The sequence below is a fragment of the Ursus maritimus genome, unplaced genomic scaffold, assembly GCF_017311325.1.
Source record: "Ursus maritimus isolate PB19 unplaced genomic scaffold, ASM1731132v1 scaffold_21, whole genome shotgun sequence".
In the NCBI taxonomy this organism is placed as follows: domain Eukaryota; kingdom Metazoa; phylum Chordata; class Mammalia; order Carnivora; family Ursidae; genus Ursus; species Ursus maritimus.
In genome coordinates this window covers 41612850-41636120 of record NW_024424564.1, presented here as the reverse complement: position 1 = coordinate 41636120, position 23271 = coordinate 41612850, and the positions used below count along the sequence as shown (strand labels likewise).

The following is a 23271-nucleotide window of genomic DNA, read 5'->3' as shown; positions in this document are numbered from 1 at the left end:
AAAGGCTCCGCTTGGGGAAGCCAGGCCCGGAGGTGATGAGGTGCAGGAGAGCTAACGGAAGAAGGCGACAGAGAGGAGGACAGGAAGCCGGGACGGCGCCCCCCGCCCTCCCAGCCCTACTTACTCACCTCCGGGGTCGAGGGTCGGCGCCTGGAGCCGGGGCTGGGCGGAAGAACCGGGCAGCACCGAGGAGGACTGCGGTGGCCTGAGCAACTGGCACAACCCCGGGCAGCTGCGGGTTCGGGAGGCGCCTCCTCAAGCTTCGGAGCCAGAAGACTCGGTTGACTACGGCGGCAGTAGCGGCCTCCGGCTGCGGACGTGGCGCCGGACGCGACCCGCCCCCTCCACCGCCTCCTCAGCTCCCGCCTCCTCCCGCGGCTCCGGCTCCGACGCGCACGCGCACGCCAGGCCCCTCCCGCGCCCACTCGGCACACGCCCACCCGTTTCTTGAACTGCCCTGCTCTCCCAGCAGCCCCCAGCTGGTCGCCTCCGAACGTGCGCACGCGCGGCGCCCACCCCGTTCTGCTCCCGCCCCTTGGCCCCCTGGGTGCCTCCGCGGGAACCCCTGGTCCGCCTGCGCGCGCGCCTTGTCCTGGGGCCTTCCGCCCCCTTTCCTCCGCCGTCCAATCAGATCGGGCGAGGGGCGCGGAGCCCCGGCAACGCGCTGGCGGCGGCCTTCACGGTTCAAGCACTCTCCCCGCGACTTCGCGAAGCTTTCGTTATGCTGCGAGTAACGGTCGGTCGGAATTCAGAACCTTTGCCCTAGGGACGGTGGGATGGTGGCCAATTTTTCGGGCTCGCTCTTAGTCCCTGGGCTTCAATCTTCCTTTCCCTGCTTCCCCTCACGAGACTGATGAGCTGGGCCTTCTGTCAGCCCTTCGCTGTGGGGCTCTCGACGCGCCCTTACTGCCCAGGTGACAGAGGTGGCGACAGGGACGTTGTGGTCGTTATTATAAAGCTGCCCTGCCCCTGAATTGGCAGTAAGAACCGCTGCAGTTGGTGTTGGTCGCCCGGCTTCCTGCAGTGCCGAGGGCTCGCCAGGCACTCGAAGAGGAGAGTGGGTGTTTGGTAGTGGATAGAGAAGTGAGTCGGAAGTTAGAAACCTGGCGTGGCGCCCCTCCCTCGCCACCTGCTGACTAGCAGGGTGCCTCTTCTCGCCTCCCCGCCGCGGCAGAAGCTCTGCCTGCCGTTCTGGAAGGTGTGGAGAAGCGTGTGGCGCTGAGATGACGCTGTCTGCACCTGAGCTCTGTGCGATGGAAGGCGTCTCACTCTTAACTGCAGGTGTTGTGGGGACGGAAGGAGAGGAGGGGCGCGGAGGCTGCTCAACTAGGTCAATGGGACCCACTCACCTTTCTCCGCCCCTCCTTCCGCAGCTTAACATGAAGAGGGCAGGAAGTCCATCATAGGTTTTTTGAGAGTATCAAGAGATGGTGGGTGTGAAAGGGCTTTCCAAAATGTGAATTCCTGTACAAGTCTGAGATCTTCCTTCACGATCCAGTCAGCAAGACAAAACACACGCGAAGCAACCAGTCAGTAACCTCACAAAATGTCCCCCCCCGCCGAAAGCAAAATAATCAGGATGATGCAACCGAATAGTAACTGTTGACCAGGCTCAGAAAAAGACACTCTAACCAAGGAGAACATCCTGGAAGAAGCTAACTTTGACCCAGGTCATAAATGTAGTGGACTAAATATAGTTTATGGTTTCAGTCTGGTCATCGATTTATCAAAGCAGCAAATCAAATCCACTTAGACTGTTGATCTAAGACTATCAGGATATTTTAGTTTTCCAGAACTTAAAGGGGGGAAATTAACAAATATTGTCACTTTAAAATACAATTTGGTTGGGCGTGCCTGGGTGGCTCAGTCAGTTAAGCGTGGGACTCTTGATTTCCGTTCAGGTCATGATTCCATGATCCAGCCGTCTCCGGCTCTGCCCTGGGCATGGAGCCTGCCTAGAATTCTGTATCGCTCTGTCCGTCCTCCCCCCTCTCTCTCTCTAAAAAAAATTACAAAAATAAAATAGGTAAAATATGATTTGGATGATTAGCAGGCTCTGAGGATTGTGGTGTTTACCCAAAATGTGAAGATTTGGGTACTTACTCTATTTTCTTATTATCACAGAAACCTCTGTCCTTAATATGTAACTTTTCCAGGGTGAACACTAGGCGGAATTATAAAGTGGACAGTTAATACTGTTCTTCCCTTGCACTTCTCTCTACAAGAGAATTTAATCAGTGTTAAAGTATAAATGATTAGTAAAACTGAGGCGGTTCCTGGGAGATTGGACATTTTTACAGTTATTAATGTTGTAATCCATAGCAGTGGTTAAAAACCACCACATAAACCAACCAAGATGGAGGTAAGCTCTTTGGGAGGTTGTGAGTTCACCAGAACCTTATAAAACTGCCAGTATATATAGGTAGGCATGTATTCCTTGTAAGGCTGACCCCATTGTTTCTTACTACCTCAGTTTTCAAACTTGTAAAAGTGAGTGGCACCCCTCCATGCCCACCCACCCCTAGATCTAAAATGAAAATATTATGATCATGATGAAATGGCTTCTACAGAAGGATGCTATCTTGATTTGGGGTACCTTGGTGTGGCAGAAGGAGCCTCAAGGAAGTCAGGCCCTCTTCATTGTGTAGACTGAGTCCACACAGGTCTTGATTCCTGTTCTGTGAAATCTCATTCTCAGATTATTAAAATGAAGCCATTTCTAGATGTTATTTTGAAAGATTGTATAATGTTTTAAAATGATGGGTCCATGGAGCCTTCAGTCAATAATTTTCTTTTAATGGAATAAATTCTAAGTGCAGCCTATATTAATTATCCAGTCTCTTAAAGTGCTTAGTTTTCCTCTAGTTGGTTACACGCAGAGAGCCTTCTGCATTATTGAAAAACTAGAAATTAGATGTGCTATTGCATGCTTAACAAGATGGGGCGTTCAAAAAGCAAGGGCCAGAAAGAAGCAAGCTGTACACCAGAAACATGAAAGCAAGAAATTATTTATAGGCATTGAAGTTGAAAGTGATTCCAATCCAACTTTCTATCACATAAATCTACCTCCTAGCATGGACACAATAATAGTTTTCATTGTTGAGTTGTCGACCACTCTTCTCAGTGTTTCTATGTGAATTCATTTAAATGACAAATCACTTGGTATAAGGTCCACATACTTTCCTGTGTTCCATCATGTTTTTATGAATGTGTTGCATTATCCTGGCATTTTGAAGTGAGCTGGACAGTTAACAGCTTTATATAGATTATCACCCAATGTAAATTACTTTGCTTTTCTATTCTTACTTTCTTACTGTTCTTTGACTTTCCTGGCACAGTTACCTGACTATTCTTGGTTTTCCTTTCTGCGCCCCAATAGCTTTCTTAACCTTTTCTGTGATAGAATCATGGTTTATTTGACACAAGTCTTTTTAAGATTTTATTTATTTGTCAGAGAGAGGGCACAAGCAGGGGGAGCGGTAGGCAGAGAGAGAAGCCGGCTCCCTGCTGAGCAAGGAGCCCGACTCAGGACTCGGTCTCAGGACCCTGGGATCATGACCTGAGCTGAAGGCAGACGCTTAACCGACTGAGCCACCCACATGCCCCTTGACACAAGTTTTTAGCACATATCTCATTCCTCCCAGTAATCCAATGAGGCAAGTACTGTTATCCCCATATTCATATGAGGCATAGAGAAGTTAGATAATTTATCCAAGGACCCACAGCCAGTAAAGAGCAGATCCTGGAATCAAACACGTTTTTTTCTCACTCTACGGCCTAAGTTCTCAACCACTATATTCTGAGAGAAAAAAGCAGTCCCTGACATCAAAAGGCTGACCTGGTGCTATCAGCCAGGTCTTGGTGTTGCTAGGAGCTGGCCTGGTGTTTAGCTAGGCCTTGATGTCTCCTTTGGAACATAAACAGTTTCAGAGAACATCAACATCAGAAAAGGCCACTGCATGATCATGATGGATCAGGACAAAAATAAGACTACTCCATAACCATGTCTGAACATAGACAGAAACATGAACCTATCCAAGCCACCAAATGGAATATCTAAACTGAAAATATCAAATAATGGGAGTGACTGTTACCTCTTTGCCAATTACAGCTTTAGCCTCATGCTAGTCTTCCCTCTTTCTACAAAAGATTTATTAAGATATTCAATCATAGACTTACCCCTGCTTCCTGACAGCATCCAGTTTAAAGCAAAGTTCCCCAAACCATCTAACACAGATCAAAATCTTAGTATAAGTCCTTCCTCTTACTGAGACATGTCACTGATGCCCATGGTGTGTTCTTTCCCTCATTGAAATGAGTAATAAGCGCACCTAGTTGAACCACTGGTGTGTTCCTGGTGATCCCTGTCTAGGGAGCATTGACAGTTCTTTCTGGACTGTCCTATACAATGCATATCTAGAGCAGAAAGCACACTACTTATGCATTTCTTGCCAAAGAAAGTGGGAACTGTCCTCCCATCTCTAGCCATAGGATTGTCACACCAAAGCTAAAGGATGTCCTTCATTTTTGTAGATTCTATATAGAGTGTCTGATAAATGGAAACTTACCAAAAGATAGTGAAAAGAAAAGAAAATGTTGGAATAATCGAACACTATTTTGCAAGAAAAAAAGAACAACCTGTCAACCCATACCTTGCCCCACATACAAAATAACTCAAAATGGATCATAAATCTAAAATTATAACACTTTTAGAAGAAAACATAGGAGAAAACCTTTGTGATCCTGGGATATGCAAAAAATTTCTTACAGCACCCGAAGTTCCATTAAAATAATTTATAAAAAATGTCTGCTCTTTGGATGACAGTGTTTAGAAAATGAAAAGACAAGTAACAGACTGAGAGAAAATGTTTGCAAAACATATCTGATAAATGACTGTATCCAGAATACATGAAGAATTCTACAACTCAATAAAAAGACGGGTAAACCAGTTTTAAAAACATTGGGGTAGTTAGGGCGCCTGGGTGGCTCACTTAAGTGTCTGACTTCAGCTTAGGTCATGATCTCAAGCCTGGGATTAAGCCTTATGTTGGGCTCCCCACTCAGCAGGGAGTCTGCTTGTCCCTCTCCCTCTGCTTCTCCCCCTCCCCCAACTCGTGCTCTCTCTCTTTAAAATAAATAAAATCTTTTTTAAAAATTGGGGTAGTTGAATGATCACCACAGGAGATATATGGATGGCAAAAGAAATGATATCATCATTAGTCATTAGGGAAATGCAAATCAAAACCACAATGAAATATTATTCCTTGGTCACAATAAAAATAATTCCAAGTGCTATTGAGGATATGCAGCAACTAGAACTCCCAGACATTGTGGATGGAACTGCAGAATAGTAGAGAGACACTTGAGTAAACGGTTTGGCAATTTCTTATAAAGTTAAATACAAGCTTACCATATGACCCAGCAATACCATTCCTAGATATTTACCCAAGAGAGATGAAAACATGTTTACACAAAAACCTGGACACACATTTTATATTAGCCAAAGACTGGAAACAATCTAAGTGCCTTTTAATTGGTGAATGGATAAGCAAATAGTGGTTTGTATAGACAATGGAATCTACTCATCAATAAAAGGAACAAACTACTGATATAACAATATAAATCTCAAATGTATTCTAAGTGAGGGGCACCTGGGTGGCACAGCGGTTAAGCGTCTGCCTTTGGCTCAGGGCGTGGTCCCGGCGTTATGGGATCGAGCCCCACATCAGGCTCCTCCGCTATGAGCCTGCTTCTTCCTCTCCCACTCCCCCTGCTTGTGTTCCCTCTCTGGCTGACTGTCTCTCTCTGTCAAATAAATAAATAAATAAAATCTTTTTAAAAAAATGTATTCTAAGTGAAAGATGCAAATACAAATACCTATATACTGATGTTTCCATGTATATGACATTCTGTAAAAGCCAAAACTGTAGGGAAAGAAAACAGATTAGTGGTTGCATGGGAAGTGTTGACTACAAAGTGGCTTGAGGGACTTTTTTGGGTGATGGGACTGTTCTGTATCTTGAGTGTGATGTGGGTTACACATTGCATCTTTCAAAACTCATAGAGTTTTGGGGCGCCTGGGTGGCTCAGTCAAGTGTCTGCCTTTAGCTCAGGTCATGATCCCAGGGTCCTGAGATCAAGCCCCATGTCCCCATGTCAGGCTCTCTGCTCAGTGGGGAGCCTGCTTCTCCCTTTCCCTCTGCCTACTGCTCCTTCTGCTTGTGCTCTCGCTCTCGCTCTCTCTCTGTCAAACAAATAAATAAAATCTTTAAAAAAATAAAACTTGTAGAGTTTTGAAGAAATTTTAAAGAGCAATTTTATTGCATGTCAATTATATCTCAATAAGCCTGATTTTAGAAAAATGTTGAAATCGTAAAAAAGTTGAGATGAGGTAGGGCCACAGGGCACTATGAATACAAAGACAACAACAGTAGCCCACCTGATAATTAAATTCTAAATTCTAAATCTTAAAAAGATAAATTATTAGTGCATAATTCACATTATGAAAGAACTTGTCCTTTCTTTTCTGTAAAATAAGTTCATGGTGCATTGAAATGTTTTTGTACAAGGGTGCCTAAGTGGCTCAGTCAGTTAAGTATCTGACTCTTGATTTTGGCTCAGGTCATGATCTCAGGGTCCTGGGATCAAGCACTGAGTTGTGCTCCCCACTCAGTGGGGAGTCTGCTTGTCTTCCTCTCTCTCTGCCCCTCCGCCATGCTCATGCTCAAGCTCGCTCTCTCCCTCTCTCAAATAAATAAATAAGTCTTTAAAAAAATGTTTTTGTACAAATGAGGAACTACTTGGTTTATAGTGGAGTAACTTAAAACTGAAGTTCAAAGTCACTGCCAACTGATTATCACAAATTAAGATAAAACATCTCTGACACTAAGGAGCTGTGGGAAAATATATTTGGATTTCAAAAACTCTAATTTACAGCTTTGCGGGAACATGTTTATTGCGCAAATTAGTTTCCTAATGCTGTACTGTAGAGGTAAAGACATTTGAGAGCGTACCAGTAGCCAATAGTGGTCAAGCAGGCAAAGTAGGCAAAAGTATGTAAAAACATAGAAGCAAATTGAGCATCTTTGAACTCAGGTTGTGTTACTGATGGGGTGCTCATCAAGTGGGCATGCCATGAAGTGCTGCTGTGTACGAGCATATGTGGCTGCTCTCCTTTGGACCTAGGAAAAGGGGATGAAGATGAGAATATTTGCTTATCCATTCACCAATTAAAAAGCACTTAGATTATTTCCAGTTTTGGGCTATCACAAAATGTGTGTCCAGGTTTTCGTATAAACATGCTTTTATTTCTCTTGAGTAAATATCTAGTTTAAGAATGATTTAAAATGTCCTAAAACTTTTATAATCTCTATCATATTATGTAGAGATGAAGCAGAGATACAGGTGGATTAATTTGATATTAATTTCAGAGTCCATGCTAATGGCCCATCCTGGACATCACCCACTAGTGCTCAGAAGACCTCCTTTTGATGGACTTTCTCGTTTCCCTTTTCAGTGGTGGCCAGGATCTTCATTCTGCTTTAAGTGCTCCAGGCGCCCTCTAAGAGGCAGAGAAGACTGCATAGTCCCTGGAAGCCTTCCAGTTTCACTTGCAGAATTCAGCCTCACTCATAGTTCTCTGGGTGAGTATGAATCTTCACCAGATTGCCATAGAGCTCGCTGCTTAAAGGGTCTCAATGCACCAGGTTGTTTTATTTACCAACTCTTCCAACATCAGTAGCTACTGTTGTCTTTGTTTTCCTGAAGTTTCTTGACAGGGATTCAAGAAATTTTTTCCTGAAGAAGAAAAATTTTGGAGTCAAGCATTTCATATCTGGTATGTCTTTGGGGTCAACCAGTTGTAGTTTGATAGCTTTCATAAAGTCATCTTTAATTTGTGTATTCCTAGTTAGGAACTCCATATCATCAGATTTCCCTCGTATCTCTTCTTTCTGCTCAGCTATAGTGAATTTTAGAGAAAAATCTCCATCTGACTTACCCCATTTTTTAGCCCTGAATTCAAGTTCCTCTTTGGTGTTTGTCAGTTCTTTTTCCAGTTCTGCAATTTTGTCCAAGTCTCCTAACCTAGAGCTGGGACAGAGAGTCTATAATTGTTTAGAGATTCTCTTTTATTTCTTTTGTCAATTGATCTTCTTTTCATCTTTCAGCCATTGAAGATTTGTCTGGCTCATCTTTCCCTATGACTTAGAATTTTCTCAAGCCCAGGGTAGTCTGCATTTTTTGCAGTCTCTCCCCTAACTCCTCCAAGGTCAGAAGAGACAGCACAGCCTACAATGCGTACACTGAAGTTAGTGTTCTCTTTCCCCAGTAGTTCCAAAAAGGAGGGAATACAATTATTGAAAAGAAAACAACAAATTTTTAAAAAGGATTTCATTTATTTATTTTAGAGAAGGAGCATAAGAGCAAGCAGGGAGGGGGTGGGGAGGGGAGAGGGAGAAAGAATCTGAGGCAGACTCTATGCTGAGCGCAGAGCCCAATATGGGGCTGGATCGCAGGACCCGGAGATCATCCCCTGAGCCAAAACCAAGAGTCAGATGCTTAACTGACTGAGCCACCCAGGCGCCCCAGAAAACAATTTTAATACAATTTGTGGTAAGGTTGAAATAATGTGGATGGTTTCATAGACTATTGCTATATTGCGATCTTAGGAACCATTTTATTGTAGGAAATTGGTTTCTAGAAAGGGATCATTTTGTTATGAGAAAGAAAAACCCATTTGAGCTAGAGTCAAAAAAAGGAGGTGAAATTGGGAAGATGATAGTGTAGACGTCTCATGGAAGGCAAGGACAATAAGTGTAACCAGACTTCATGAAGGTCTATAACCATGAACTGGTGGACTCTCTATGATTGAGGAAGTTGCTCATGGATATGGAAAGATAATAAAAGTTATCTTAAATACATATATATAAAACTTAAAGTTATATCTAAAAGATAACTTTTATTATCTTTCCATATCCCTTACCGGATTAGCTTCAAACCAGCTTTCCTACTAGAATTATTGGGACTCAAGTCTATATGCCTAGGGAAAACAACTTATATATCCCAGTTTGAATCTGGTTCTACCCCTGGTTCTAACCCTCTAGAGTAGTAGAATGCTAAGTACCCTATAGCCTGATTCTGCTGCAGGCCCTGCTCTTCCTATGGGCTGTTTGGCTTTGGTTTCTCTTTGAATAGTTTCTCTCATTAGTTGAGGGAACTGCTATAGCCTTTGTTTCTTGTAGCCAGGATAATCTAACCAAAACATTGGGCATTTCTTACATACCATCCATGTGTTTAGCACTAGAAGATAGGTGATATAAATCTTATCCCTAGGTAGTTCACTCTTAAGGCAAGACATAGGCACATTAAGCATTTATAAATCATTGAAGAATAATGTAAATAAATGTCAAAATGAGTGGTCTGGCACTGAGGACTAAATGAATACAGAAAAGATAGATATGGATGTGGCCTGCAGAGAGCTTCTAAGATAAGGAGGTGGAGGAAGTTATCTTTTAATAAATATTAAGTGCCTGATTTTGTAAGGACTTGAGCTGGATACTTACAAATAGGCGGAGTGGAATGGTTGCTATTTTCCACCCATATCTAGTATAGATATTAGACCCATGAAGGGAACTAGTAATAAAAACTTCACCTTGGGACAAAGCACCCAAAATGGTAGCAGAGTTCACCTGGCAGAAGCCTTTTCAATGATAAAAGAGTTAAATGGCAATTGGTGAAGATGGGCAAGGTGGAGTTTTAAAAAATAATACACAGTAGAGCAGCCCGAAGTTGAACCATAGGGTCTTCATTGTCATCTGCAATAGTCAGGTTGAAAGAACCTGTGTGTTTACCCTGAGATGGGAGACTTACTGAGTTAACATTTTCCATGTGACAGCATAACACAGACACAGTCTGGGATTTGTGCAAACTACAGTAAGAGAGCCTCTCAGTTTGGCCTGTGTTTGGGTACAACTTCCCACCTATGATTTAGGCAATACTGTATGCATTATAAAGAGTATGGTCTCTCTTTTACAGTTGAAGAAAAACCTGAGGATATCTAGTATCTTAAATCAAGTCCTCTGTAACTAGGGAAAATGGATTTCTCCTAACATGGAATACTAATATCAAACAATATGCAAAGGCAAATGAGTTCCAGGAGAGGAAACCTTGTTTTAGAGCAACTTTTGAAATCTGTCATCTATACTCACAAATCCTTCACCAAAGTGTGAAGGAGCCAACATTAATCTCTCCCTAGATCTAAAACTGTCATGCTAAAATTTGTTATTGCTGATTCCTTGACCTACTTTCCTTCTTTACTTTGAGGGCACATCCTTACATGGGGTCTAATCATTTATTTGCCAAGAGATTAATTAGCTTTTCAGAGCCTCTGTGCTAGTTAATAGTCCCAAAATAGACCACTAGTCCCACAGCCCAGTGCTTCTTAGGAAGATGGATTATAGGAGTGACAAAATTTGAGCAAGATATATCTGTCAATGCCTCTACGCTTATAAAAGGTGTGACCTCCAACCCCCTCGGCTCAGTTGGTCTCTAGTGGCTTGCCTTAATTATGCCCCCTGCCTTCCTTCAAGATTCCTGGAGCTTTGAGTAGATAAACCTAAGTTTCAAGGTGATGTGACTAGCAATATGATACGGTGAATCAAAGTCCGGGTGCTATAACCAGACTTGGGTTTTAATCATGACTCTGCTGCTTTGGTCAGGTTACTGTCTGGGCTTCTTTTCCCTGATATCTAAAATGTAGACTGATAGTCCTCATCTCCTAAGATTGTGATGATGATCAAGGAACAATGTATTAAACTGCTTACCCACAGAGTAAGAAGTCGGTATATAGTAGCTGTTTGTATTGTGATAGACAATTGAAGCACAACATCTTCTGCCTTCAAGCTATTGATGCTTGGGAGTAAATTGGATCCACTGGGGCTGTCAGAGCTTCAGGGGAGCTGAGAAACATGGATGTCTTTGACTGAATTGTTGATCAATATAGCAGAATCTAAATTTTTCACACTGTACCCAAATCCGTAAAACTTATAGCACTCTATTCCTATAACTTGCCTTGATGCTTCGATTCTCTTTGATGGTAGAAGAAAAATCACAAATTGCCAGTTATTATAGGTAACTCAGTCTCTTTCCAAAATAAAGAATCGTTTTAGAGTCAATTTAGCCTCTTTAGGGATAAATGCTTAGTCTTTCAGGGTGGTCTTCCCTACCATACCTCTTCCCAAGAGGCTGTGTGTTGTACATGACCTCATGGCAATGCGGAAGAGGTGGCTGCCCTGTGAGTGGGTTCTTGGGTTCTCTACTAGGTCTTCACTGGTGTTTTAGGCTTACGAATCTCATGTTTCAGTGCTTTCTCATCCTGACTTCTAAACATTGAGACCCAGGGCTCAGGCTTCAGTTATCTTAATCAAAAGTGACCCCCTAGGTTGAGTAACTTCAATTACTCTTCTAGTTGTTGTATCATGGCTTTAAATATTATGTATATGCCAATTACTCCTAAATTAATATCTCTAGACCAGACCTATCCCTTGAACTCCAGGCTTGTATGTATAAGCAATTGTCTACTAGAAGTCTCCAGATAAGATGTATAACAGGCATTTCAAAGTTGATGTCCAAGCCCTAATTCCTGATCTTGCCCCTCAAACCTCATATTTCATCAGTCTTTCCCAACTTAATTGATGACAACTGCATCCTTCTAGTTGCTCAGTTCAAAAACTTTGGAGTCATCTTGAGCACTCACTTTTGTTCATAGCTCACATCCAGTCTTTGGGGGAACTTATTACCTGTACCTTCAAAATACATTCTGAATCTAATCATCTCTCACCATTTCTATTGCTACCACTGTGGTCCAGATCTCCATCATTTCTCACCTGAATTATTGCAGTAGTCTCCTAACCAGTCTCCCTGTTCTCATGCTTGCACCCATATAGTCGGCTCTCAACAAAGTATTCAGAGTGATCCTTTTACAATCTCAATCAGATTATGTCAACTTCTCGCTCAGAATCTTCCAGTGGCTTTGCATCTTATTCAGAGTAAAAGCCAAAATCCTTTTGCTTCCTACAAAGGCTTTGTGAGAGCTGTACTCTTTCCCCGTATCTTGCACCTTGACTTCATCTTCTATTCTTGCCCCCTTAAACACCCTACTCCAGCCAGCTTGGTCCTTGCTATTTTCCAAACATGTCAAGTACTCTCCTTCCTTGGGGGACTTCATACTTGCTATTCCCTTTCCTAGAATGCTTGGGATTTCTGGCTTCCTCCTCACTTCCTTCAGATCTGCTCTAATATTAGGGAGGTTTTCTGTGACCAATGTATTTGGTAATGCAAAACCTAGAAGTTGGCCTCGTCTAACCTCTTTAGGAATATATAACTAATAAATCTTTAAATCTAATATAATTTTTAAAAAAGATACTTAAAGTGATACTGTAAGAAAATGATGAAAAGGGGCAACAAAATTTCCCTGAGGGACAAAGAAACTTAACAAAAAAATGTTGACCCAAAGCAAAAGAAAACGGTTACCTAATATCCCAGTGTGAATTTTCAGAAACTCAGTGCTTTAGTTAAACCTAAGAAGGGAAGACACATGGCAGAAGTAGAAGAGCTAAGGAAAGAAATGGTCAGATAATAGGAGGTGCTAGCTAGATGATAGGAGGAGGTGAAGCATTAAGTGATAGGTATCAAAGAAGAAACAAGAAAAACAAAACCATTACAAAAAATAAAGACTAAATTATAAGAAGCACAAGCAAGACTAGGCATGACTGAAAGCACAGTTAGGGCCATAGAGATTAGAAATGAGAAAAGGAAAGATGAAACAGAATAAAAGAAAAACATAAAAAAGACTAGAGCAAATGGCAAATAATAGAAGACAGGCAAAATACTTAATTCTCCCCTAAGAAGAAAAGCAAAACAGTGGAACATAGAAATATTTATAAGCAAAATTTAAAAATATATTTTTTCTGAAAAAAACTAAAATCTACATTTTGACTGATACATAATAATTTAGGGAAACTTTGCTCAATAACGGCCAACACAATATTCTACTAAAATCATTGGACGTTAAAAGATAAAGAATATAACTTTGAAAAGAAAACAGCATAAAATCCTCATGATCTTGGGTTAGACAAAATACAACACCAAAATCACTTAGACACAATACCAAAATCACTTCCAGAAAAGACAAAATTGATAAACTAGACTTCATCATTAAAACTTTTGTGCTTCATGAAACACCATTGAAGTAGAAAGACAAAGCATGAGAAAATATTTGCAAATCATGTATCTGATAAAGGACTTGTATCCAGAATATAGAAAGACCTTAATAATAAAAAGACAACCCAATAAAAAACCCAATGAGCAAAATATTTTAATAAGCACTTCACCTATAAAAGATATATGAATGACTAATAAATGCCTGAAAAGATGTGCAAAATCATTAGTCATTAGGGAAATGGAAATCAAAACTATAATGGGGTACCACTTCACACCCACAAAAATGCCTATCATCGGGACTCCTGGTTGTCTCAGTCAGTTGAGCATCTGTCTTTGGCTTGAGTTGTGATCCCAGGGTCCTGGGATCAAGTCCTGTGTCAGGAGGGAGCCTCTTTCTCCCTCTGCCTGCCACTCCCCCCGCTTGTGCAAGTGCTCTCTCTCTCTCTCTCTCTGATGAATAAATAAATCTTAAAAAAAAAAAAAGAGTTTTTATCAAAAGATATGCTACAACCTATGGTGATTTTACTATAGCCATAGAGAAACTGGAACCCTCAGACATTGCTGGTGGGGGGTATAAAATGGTCCAACCACTTTGAAAAACAGTTTGGCAGTTTCTTAAAAAGGTAAACAAACTTACATAAGACCTAGCAATTCCACTCCTAGGTATCTGCCCAAGAGAAATAAAAGCAAATATTTCCACAAAGACTTGTATGCAGATGTTCCTAGCAGAATGATTCACAATAGCCTAAATGTCGAAATAATCACAATGTTTGTCATTTGGTGAGTAGATAAAATATAGTAGTCATTTCTCATTATTCATGGATTCTACATGTGCAGATTTGCCTACTTGCTAAAAGCTATTTGTAACCTCAAAATCAATAGGAATTTCCTGGCCATTCTTGGATATGCACATGTGCAGAGCAGCAGAGAATTTGAGTCACCCAACAAACATGTTCCTAGCTGAGGTCAGACTAGGCGACACTCTGCCTCCTTGTTTCAGCTCTGTTCCTGTACATAATTGTCCTTTTGCAGTCTATTTAGTGCTATGTTTTTCACATTTTCTTGTGTGCTTTTTGTTGGTGATTTTGTTTAAAAAAGCATCCAGGCCTAGGGCTGAAGTGCTGGCTAGCATTCCTACACTCAAGAAGGTTGTGATGTGCCTTGTGGAAAAAAAGACTTGTGTTAGAGAAGCTTCATTCAGGCATGAGTTCTAGTGCTGTTTGCCATGAGTTCAATGTTAATGAATCAACGCTATATAGTAAATACAGTGTCTTCAGACAAAAACACACACAAAACAAGGTTATATATTATTAGTTGATGAAAAAGACATGTTGCAGGAACCACCCCCGCATTTCCCCTATGGTCAATGAGTAAGTATTCACTAAATTCAGTGTTCGAAGTGATTTTATAGAACATAACTACCAGGAACAATGAGAATAGACTGTGTATCCATACAATGGAGTACTGGTTAGCAGTTAAAAAGGACCAAGCCACTGGTAGATGCAACAACATAATATGAACCTCAAAAACATGCCGTGTATGTAGGAGAAATGAGAAATTGAGACCCAAAGGAACATGCCAATTCATAAATGTACAATTAGATAATTTTATTATTGAGTGAAAAAATACCAGAATACATACAAGTTACCTGCAAGTGGCTACAAAGCTACAGTGGATTTTTAGTTCTATTTATCTGGAAATAAAGCTACAATTGTTATACATCATCCTACTTTTAATGGATAGAAGCAAGTTTTACATTTTTGTTACTAGGTGCATTGAGCTCACTCTGACGTCTTTTTCACAATACTTTATCAGGCTTACTCTGAAGTCCTGATTTTCATAATTTATCAGGCTTACTTTAATATTCTGTTCTTCATGATTTTTATCAGTACCTCCTGTGGTTGCCTCTGCCAGTGCTTCTAGTGCATATGATTCAACATTCCTCAGTAATGTTTCCCACTTGTGAAAGAATCCAGATGCAAAAGACTACATATTACATGATCTCATTTATGTGACATTTCCAGAAGAGGCAAATCTCTTTTAATTTTTTAGCTTTTTCTAAGATTTTATTTTTAAGTAATCTGTATGTCCAACATTGGGCTCAAACTCACAACCCCGAGATCAAGAGTCACATGCTCTATCGACTGATCCATCCAGGCGCCCTGGCAAATCCCTTCTAAAATTGGGATATAATTGACATGTACTGTTGTATTAGTTTAAGGTGTACAACATAATGTTTCAATAGATGTATAGACCGTGAAGTGATTACCATGATAAGTTTAGTTAACATCCATCACATTTTTTTCTTGTGAGAACTTTTAAGATCTACGCTCTTAGCAACTTTCTAGTATGCAATACAGTATTTTCAACCCCGGTCACCATGCTGTACATTACATCACAAGACTTACTTATAACTGGAAGTTTGTACCTTTTGACCACCTTCCCCATTTCGCCCGCCCCCTCACCCCCCACCTCTGGCAACCACTAATCTGTTCTCTATATATTTGAGTGGCTTTTTGTAAAATGTTTGTTTCTTTAGATTTCATGTATAAGTGAAATCATATGGTATTTGTCTTTTTCTTTGTGACTTATTTCACTTATCATAATGCCCTCAAGTTGCATCCACATTGTTCCAAATGACAGAATTTCCCTTTTTATGGGTGAATAGTATTCCATTGTATATGTATACTGCATTTTCGTTATCCATTGATGGACATTTAGGTTGTTTCCATGTCTTGGCTATTGTAAATGATTTTATACTGAATATGGGAGTGCAGATACCTTTTGAGATAGTGATTTTGTTTTCTTTGAATAAATATCCATAGTGGGGTTGTTAAATCACATGCTAGTTCTGTTAATTTTTTTAAGAACTTCTATACTGTTTTCCGTAGTGGCTGTGCCTTATATTCCCACTAACAGTGCCCAGGGGTTCCTTTTTTTTCCACATCGTTGCCAACACTTGTTAGTTCTTGTCTTTTACTAATAGCCATTCTAACAGGTGTGAGATGATTATTTCATTGTGGTTTTGATTTACATTTCCCTGATTATTAGTGATATTGAGCATCTTTTCAGATACCTGTTGGCCATCTGTAAGCTGTTTTGGGAAAAATAGCTCTTCAGATTCTCTGCCCATTTAAAAAACCAGATTGTGCCTTTCTGCCCACGGACACTACCAAGTCAGCATTGTGAAAGTCTCCCCTCCCACCACCGTCATGTCTAAGTCAGAGTCTCCCAAAGACCCTGAATAGCTGCGGAATCTCTTCATCGAGGTTTGAGCTCTGAAACAACCGATCAGAGTCTGAATAGCTGTGATGAGCCATGGGAACACTTATGGACTGTGTGTTAACGAGAGATCCCGACACCAAGCGCTCCAGAGGCTTTGGGTTTGTCACGTACGTCACTGTGGGGGAGGTGGATGCCGCCATGAATGCAGGGCCGCACAGGGCGGATGGAAGAGCTGTGGAACCAAAGAGGGCTGTCTCAAGAGAAGATTCTCAAAGACCTGGTGCCCCCTTAACTGTGAAAAAGATTTCTGTCAGTGGCATTAAAGAAGACACTGAAGAACATCATCTAAGAGAGTATTTTGAATAGTATGAGAAAATTAAAATGCTTGAAATCATGACTGACCGAGGCAGTGGCCACAAGAGAGGCTTTGCTTTTGTAACATTTGATGACCATAACTCTGCAGACAAGATTGTCATTCAAAAATCCCACACTGTGAATGGCCACAACTGTGAAGTAAGGAGAGCCCTATCTAAGCAAGAGACAGCAAGTGCTTCATCCAGCCGAAGAAATCAAAGTAGTTCTGGAAACTTTAGTGGTAGTCATGGAGGTGGTTTTGGTGAGAATGACACCTTTAGTCATGGAGGAAACTTAGTGGGCAAGGGGGCTTTGGTGGCAGTGGAGGTGGTGGTGGATATAGTGGCAGCGAGATGGCTATAATGGATTTGGTAATGTTGGAAGCAATGCTGGAGGTGGCAGAATATAATTTTTTGCCAGTTACAACAGTCAGTCTTCAAATTTTGGACCCATTAAAGGAGGACATTTTGGAGGCAGGAGCTCTGGCCCCTTTGGTGTTAGAGGCCAGTACTTTGCCAAACCATGAAGCCAAGGTGGCTGCAGTGGTTCCAGCAGCAGCAGTAGCAATGGCTGAGGCAGGAGGTTTTCAATACTGCCAGGAAACAAAGCTTAGCTGGAGAGGAGAGCCAGAGAAGTGATAGGGAAACTACAGGTTACAACAGATTTGTGACTCAACAGATTTGTGAACTCAAGCACAGTGGGGGCAGGGCCTAGCTGCTGCAAAGAAGACATGTTTTAGACAATATCATGTGTATGGGCAAAAAACTCAAAGTCTTTGTGACTAATTGTATAACAAGTTATTTTAGTTTCTGTTCTATGGAAAATATAAAGCATTCCAACAACAGGTTTTAATGTAGGTATTTTTTTGCACCCATGCTGTTGATTGCTAAATGTAATAGTCTGATCATGATGCTGATACAGAAATGTGTCTTTAAAAAAAATAAAAAACAAAAAATAAAAAATAGATTGTTTTTCTATTGAGTTGTATGAATTCTTTATACTTTTTAATATTAGCCTCTTATCAGACATATGATTTGTAAACATTTTCTTCCAATCCGTAGGCTGGCTTTTCATTTTGTTGTTGGTTTCCTTGGCTGTACAGAAACTTTTTGGTTTTATGTAGTCCCACTTTCTCATTTTTGCTTTTGTTGCCTTTGCTTTTGGTGTCAAACCCAATAAATTATTGCCAAGAGCAATGTCTAGGAGCTTACTACCTGTTTTCTTCTAGAAGTTTTATGGTTTTAGGTCTTATGTTTGAGTCTTTGATCCATTTTGAGTTAATTTTTGTGTATGGTGTAAGATAGTGATTTAATTCTTTTGCATGTGGCTGTCTAGTTTTCTCAGCACTATGTATGGAAGAGACTGTCCTTTCTTCATTATATATTTTTGGCTCCATTGTTGCAAATTAACTGACAATATATGCATGGATTTATTTCTGGGCTTTATTCTGTTCCACTGATCTATGTGTCCGTTTTTATGCCAATACCATGCTATTTTGATTGCTATTGGTTTGTAACATAATTTGAAATCAGGACATGTGATGCCTCCAGCTTGGTTGTTTTTTTCTCAAGATTGTTTTGGCTATTCAGGGTCTTCTGTGGTTCCATACAAATTTTATAGTTATTTGTTCTATTTCTGTGAAAAATACCATTGGAATTTTGATAAGGACTGCACTGAATCTGTAGATTGCTTTGGGTGGTATGGGACATTTTAGCAATATTAATTCTTCCAAAAAACCCCAATATTCATCCTCCCAGTTCATGAGCAGCATGGAATATCTTACTTATTTGCATCTTTTTCAGTTTCTTTCGCCCATGTCTTATAGTTTGCAGTGTATAGGTCTTTCACCTCCTTGGTTAAATTTGTTCCTAGGTATTTAATTTTATTTATCTTAAAATTTAAAAAAAATTTTTCTTAGTAATTTCTACACCCAATGTGGGGCTTGAACTCATAACCCCAAGATTAAGAGTCATATGCTCTCCTCACTGAGCCAGCCAGATGCCCCTCTTCCTAGGTATTCTAATCGTGATTCAGTTGTAAATGGGATTGTTTTTCATAATTTCTCTTCGTGATAGTTCATTATTCAGGTATAGAAATGCAATGATTTTTGTGTATTGATTTTGTATCCTGCAACTTTACTGTATTTATTAGTTCTAACAGTCTTTAGGGTTTTCTATATATAATATGTTATCTACAAATAGAAATAGTTTTACTTCTTCCTTTCTGATTTGAATGCCTTGTATTATTATTTTTTCTTTCCTAATTCATCTGGGTAGGACTTCCAGTACTATGATGAATAAAAGAGAAGGCAAATCTTATAAGGATAGAAAGTAGATTGAAAGTAGAAAGTTAAGGTGGTTGCCTGGGACTGGGAGTTGTGAATAGGGATCGATTGCAAATGGACACGAGGGATCTTTTTGGGTGATGAAGATATTCTAATAATGGATTGTGGTAATGGTTGCAGAACTATATAAATTTACTAAAAATTATTATATTGTTCACTTGAAATGAGCAAATATTATGGTATGTAATTTATTCCAGAGAAAGAAAGAAGGAATTATTTAGGCAGCCAGGTAAAAACATCAAGTCACTTTTAAGGGAAAGAAAATTAAGTTCTCCTCAGAAATATACGACTTCTCACAGAAACATTCAACACCAGAAGACAATGAGGCAATACAGCGAAAGAAAGTGTAGCCAAAATTATCAAATTGAGCCAGTCTTTTTTCCCCGTCTCCCATGGTCTTCTGCAATGTGACCTTGCCACTCTCCCACTAAGAAGTGGGGTCTAATTTTTCTCCCTTTGAATCTGGGTGGGCCTTAGGGACTCTCTTGTAACCAAGAGAATGAAGTGAAAGTGATGTTGTTGACTTCCAAGTCTAGGTTAAAAGAAGTCTTGCAGCTTCTATGTCGGTCCCTTGTAACACTCCTTAGAATCTCTCTCAGGATGCTCCCAGGTACCAGGCCATGAGAAGACAAACCACATGGAGAGCCACATGGAGATGCTCTGGTTGACAGCCCCAGCTGAGCCCAGGTTTCAAATCATCCCAGCCCAGGTGCCAAACTGAGTAAAGAAGACTCCAGATGATTCTAGACCCCAGCTGTTTCAGTGCCCCGCCCACCAGAAGTTATAGTCTTTTCCCCAGCTAAGACCCCAAACCTCATAGAACACAGACAGTTCATCTGTGCTGTATCTCATGCAAATCCTCACCCGCAGAATCTATGAAGATGTAACATGGTTTTGTTTCCCGCCACTAGCTGGGGGTGCTTTGTTAAGCCACAAGAGATAACCAGAACAGCAGGAGTATGACAGAAGTGATACTGTGTTCTTCTCATTTCGAACAGTCAGTTGGCTCATGATTTCAATGTCTCTTTACTCATGATGTTCATTTGATCACTTGTCTAAGGTGGTATCTACTATAACATTGCTCTTCCCTTTGTAATTAGTAAGTATTTTGTGCAGAGGTATTGTGAGACTTTGTAAATATTCCCATTCTTCATCAAATATTCAATTAATTTGCTTACTTAAATCAATATGGACTCATGGATTTCTCTTTTAGTCAATAGATTATCATTATTTATTCTGATGCTCAGATTGGCCTAGATTTTGCTAGTGGGAGCCCTTTTAAGTTGCTTCCCATGCCCTTTTGACATGTGCCCATAACTCTTGAGCAGTTTCTAACTTCCTGTACAAGATGTTCCAACTTTATCTATGGTATATGGAAACCAAGATCTGGCGCTGGGTAGGCTCATTGCTGTTAGGTTGTACAAACACATATTTATTGATATGTTAATAAAATCTATATTTCTCTATGTCTCTATATTGACAACCATAAGTTTACACCAATACCTCTGATTTGAAATTAATGCCACAAGGGGCGCCTGGGTGGCTCAGTCGTTAAGCGTCTGCCTTCGGCTCAGGGCGTGGTCCCAGGGTCCTGGGATCGAGCCCCTCATCAGGCTCCTCTGCTGAGAGCCTGCTTCTTCCTCTTCTGCTCCCCCTGCTTGTGTTCCCTCTCTCGCTGGCTGTCTCTCTCTCTGTCAAATAAATAAATAAAATCTTTAAAAAAAAATGAAATTAATGCCACAAGGTTCATTTTTGCCTTCTCCCTTTCCATATTTATTTATCCTTTCTCTGACAATGAGACACCTGGTTCCCACTACCTTTAATGTATTTACTTATTTGATTAATCGCGCTCTATGTAATCAACCTCTCGTTGCCAGTGTGGCCCCATCTTCCATGTTGGGGCCTTCGTCCACTTGGGCTTCTGTTCCACAGGAGTGGTCACCCTCCTACACTAACATCTTCTTCACTCCATATGGGCTGTAAAATCCATTCTGCTCCCACCCCACATGAACATCTTCCCCCAACCCTGTGTCCTTACCCTGCTGTGGAAACCCACCCTGGCATCTAGTGGTCTTGGACTGAATTGTCACAAAGGGAAAGAAAAGGGAAAGAATAGGGAGAAGGGGAAGAGAAAGAAAAAAAGAAAGGGGGAACTTACCTATTTTTAAAGTTACAAAAATATATTTTAAAAAAGTTTTTAAGTATAATACACAAGAGCAAACAAGCTTCTTTTTAAAAAATAAATTATCACATCCATAGCCAATTACAACTACATCTTAGAGCAACATTTGTCTTTGTTTACAAATTCAGCAGCGGGCGATAAAACCTAACATCTCAAACAGATTGCTTACTGTTTATAATACAAACACATGGATATGTCTCAATTCGCATTTTAGGCATTTTAACTTAAAATGCCTAGAGAATCACATACATTAAATTTGTCATTAAAAAAGTTAATTAAATCACAATTTTAAGAAAAATCAAAGACTGTAGAAGTCAAGATCACTTGTAAGAAATTGATTTTTTTTTCAGAAGTCTTTATCACTGAAACTGTATAAGTATACAAAGTAATGAGATGTTTTCCTTTCCCTTTCTTCCTGGATGAAGGCACTGTCACTGCCTGTCACTGAAGAGCAGATACTGCTTTGTTGCCAGTAAGTAAACTTGATGCAACAGTATTACATATTGCATCTAAAGGCAGAGTTGACAACTGATCCCAATGTAGGACAACCATGGTTTACATATGTACTGGCCTGGATTTTTTTTTTTTTAATGTGGTGTCCATAAATAGTACTTTTTAGAGCTTTGTGACTCATTTGACTAAAAACAATACAAATCAGGTAGAACTCAAAAAGAGTTTACTAACTCAAAAGAAGTTTACTAATCAAAGCTCAAGAATAAAAATAAACACTGGATAATGAACTCAATACCTGACAACAGTTACTGACAAATTCAGTTACTGATAAATACTCCAAAACATAACCTCAGGAGGACCACATTTATTTTTCTATACATAGAGCAATCATTTACTTAAATTATGACAATGTGATTGTTTTCAAAAGTGTGTTTATTTAGGGAAATAGTGATTATAGAAAAATAGTTGAATTAATTTGCCAATGAAGTTGCACATTCTAACAATAATCCACATCATCTTAGATGTTAAGTATGTGGTTTCATAAAGTAAACAAATTCAAAGAGCAATTCAATAGAATTAAAATAATTGCTTTACGTTTCCATGAAAACCAAATAAGTATCACATTTGAATGATCTATACTTACATTTTTGGAATCTGGCCAGTGTTGAAGAGGTTGACCAGGTTTTTTATTGCTCACAGCAGAGGCTTGGGCAGTGGAATATTTAGGTAGAGCATTTGCCATCAAAAATTCATCAGATGGGGCACCTGGGTGGCTCAGTTGGTTAAGCGTCTGCCTTCAGCTCAGGTCATAATCCCAGGGTCCTGGGATAGAGCCCCACGTTGGGCTTCCTGCTCAGCAGGGAGTCTGTTTCTCCCTCTCTCTGTGTGCACGTGCTCTCTCTCTCAAATGAATGAATAAAATCTTTTTTTTGGGTGCAATTTAATGTTCATTTTATTTATTTTTTAACTATGTTATGTTGGTTACCATACAGTATTTCATTAATTTTTGATGTAGTGTTCCATGCTTCATTGTTTGTGTGCTCATTGCAATATGTGCCCTCCTTAATACCCATCACCATGCTAACCCATCCCCCCACCTCCCTCCCCTCTGAAACCCTCAGTTTGTTTCCCGGAGTCCATAGTCTGTGATCTTAAAAAAAAAAAAAAAAAAAAATTAGGCATTTTCTTAACAGGAACTTAACTCCTCTTCGCACTTGAGGGTGGGCTTGGTTTCTGAAGAGTTGGGCATGAAAAGGGGAGGAAAAAATGTAACTTTACAGTGATCAAGTTTAACATCATCAGTGGTAAGTCAGGTTGATATCCCATACCCTTAATGTGATGTGATGAGAATGACACTCTACCTCTGTGATCTTCCAGCAGCTCCAGCCCCCAGTCTACAATGAGAAAAACACCAGACAAACCCCAACGGAGGGATATTCCTCACAGTACATGAGCAGTACTTCTGGGATCAAGGTCATCAAAAATAAGGAAA

At 40.3% G+C, this 23271-nt stretch overlaps 2 protein-coding genes across 2 annotated transcripts in view; one reads left to right on the top strand and one right to left on the bottom strand.

The window, feature by feature from the left end:
• The window catches only part of TMEM263 (transmembrane protein 263), a 25803-nt gene extending 25435 nt beyond the window's left edge, over window positions 1-368 (bottom strand). Inside the window, exon 1 of the mRNA XM_040637420.1 lies at window positions 224-368. The gene's annotated coding sequence lies outside the window, so the exon portion shown is untranslated. The remainder of the gene's footprint in view (window positions 1-223) is intronic.
• LOC103676465 overlaps window positions 1-23271 on the top strand; it is a 26001-nt gene extending 2730 nt beyond the window's left edge. The window contains exons 2-5 of the mRNA XM_040637078.1: window positions 142-403; window positions 470-736; window positions 7517-7643; window positions 23157-23271. Coding sequence (XP_040493012.1) covers window positions 142-403; window positions 470-736; window positions 7517-7643; window positions 23157-23182 — 682 coding nt within the window. The 3' untranslated portion in view covers window positions 23183-23271. The remainder of the gene's footprint in view (window positions 1-141; window positions 404-469; window positions 737-7516; window positions 7644-23156) is intronic.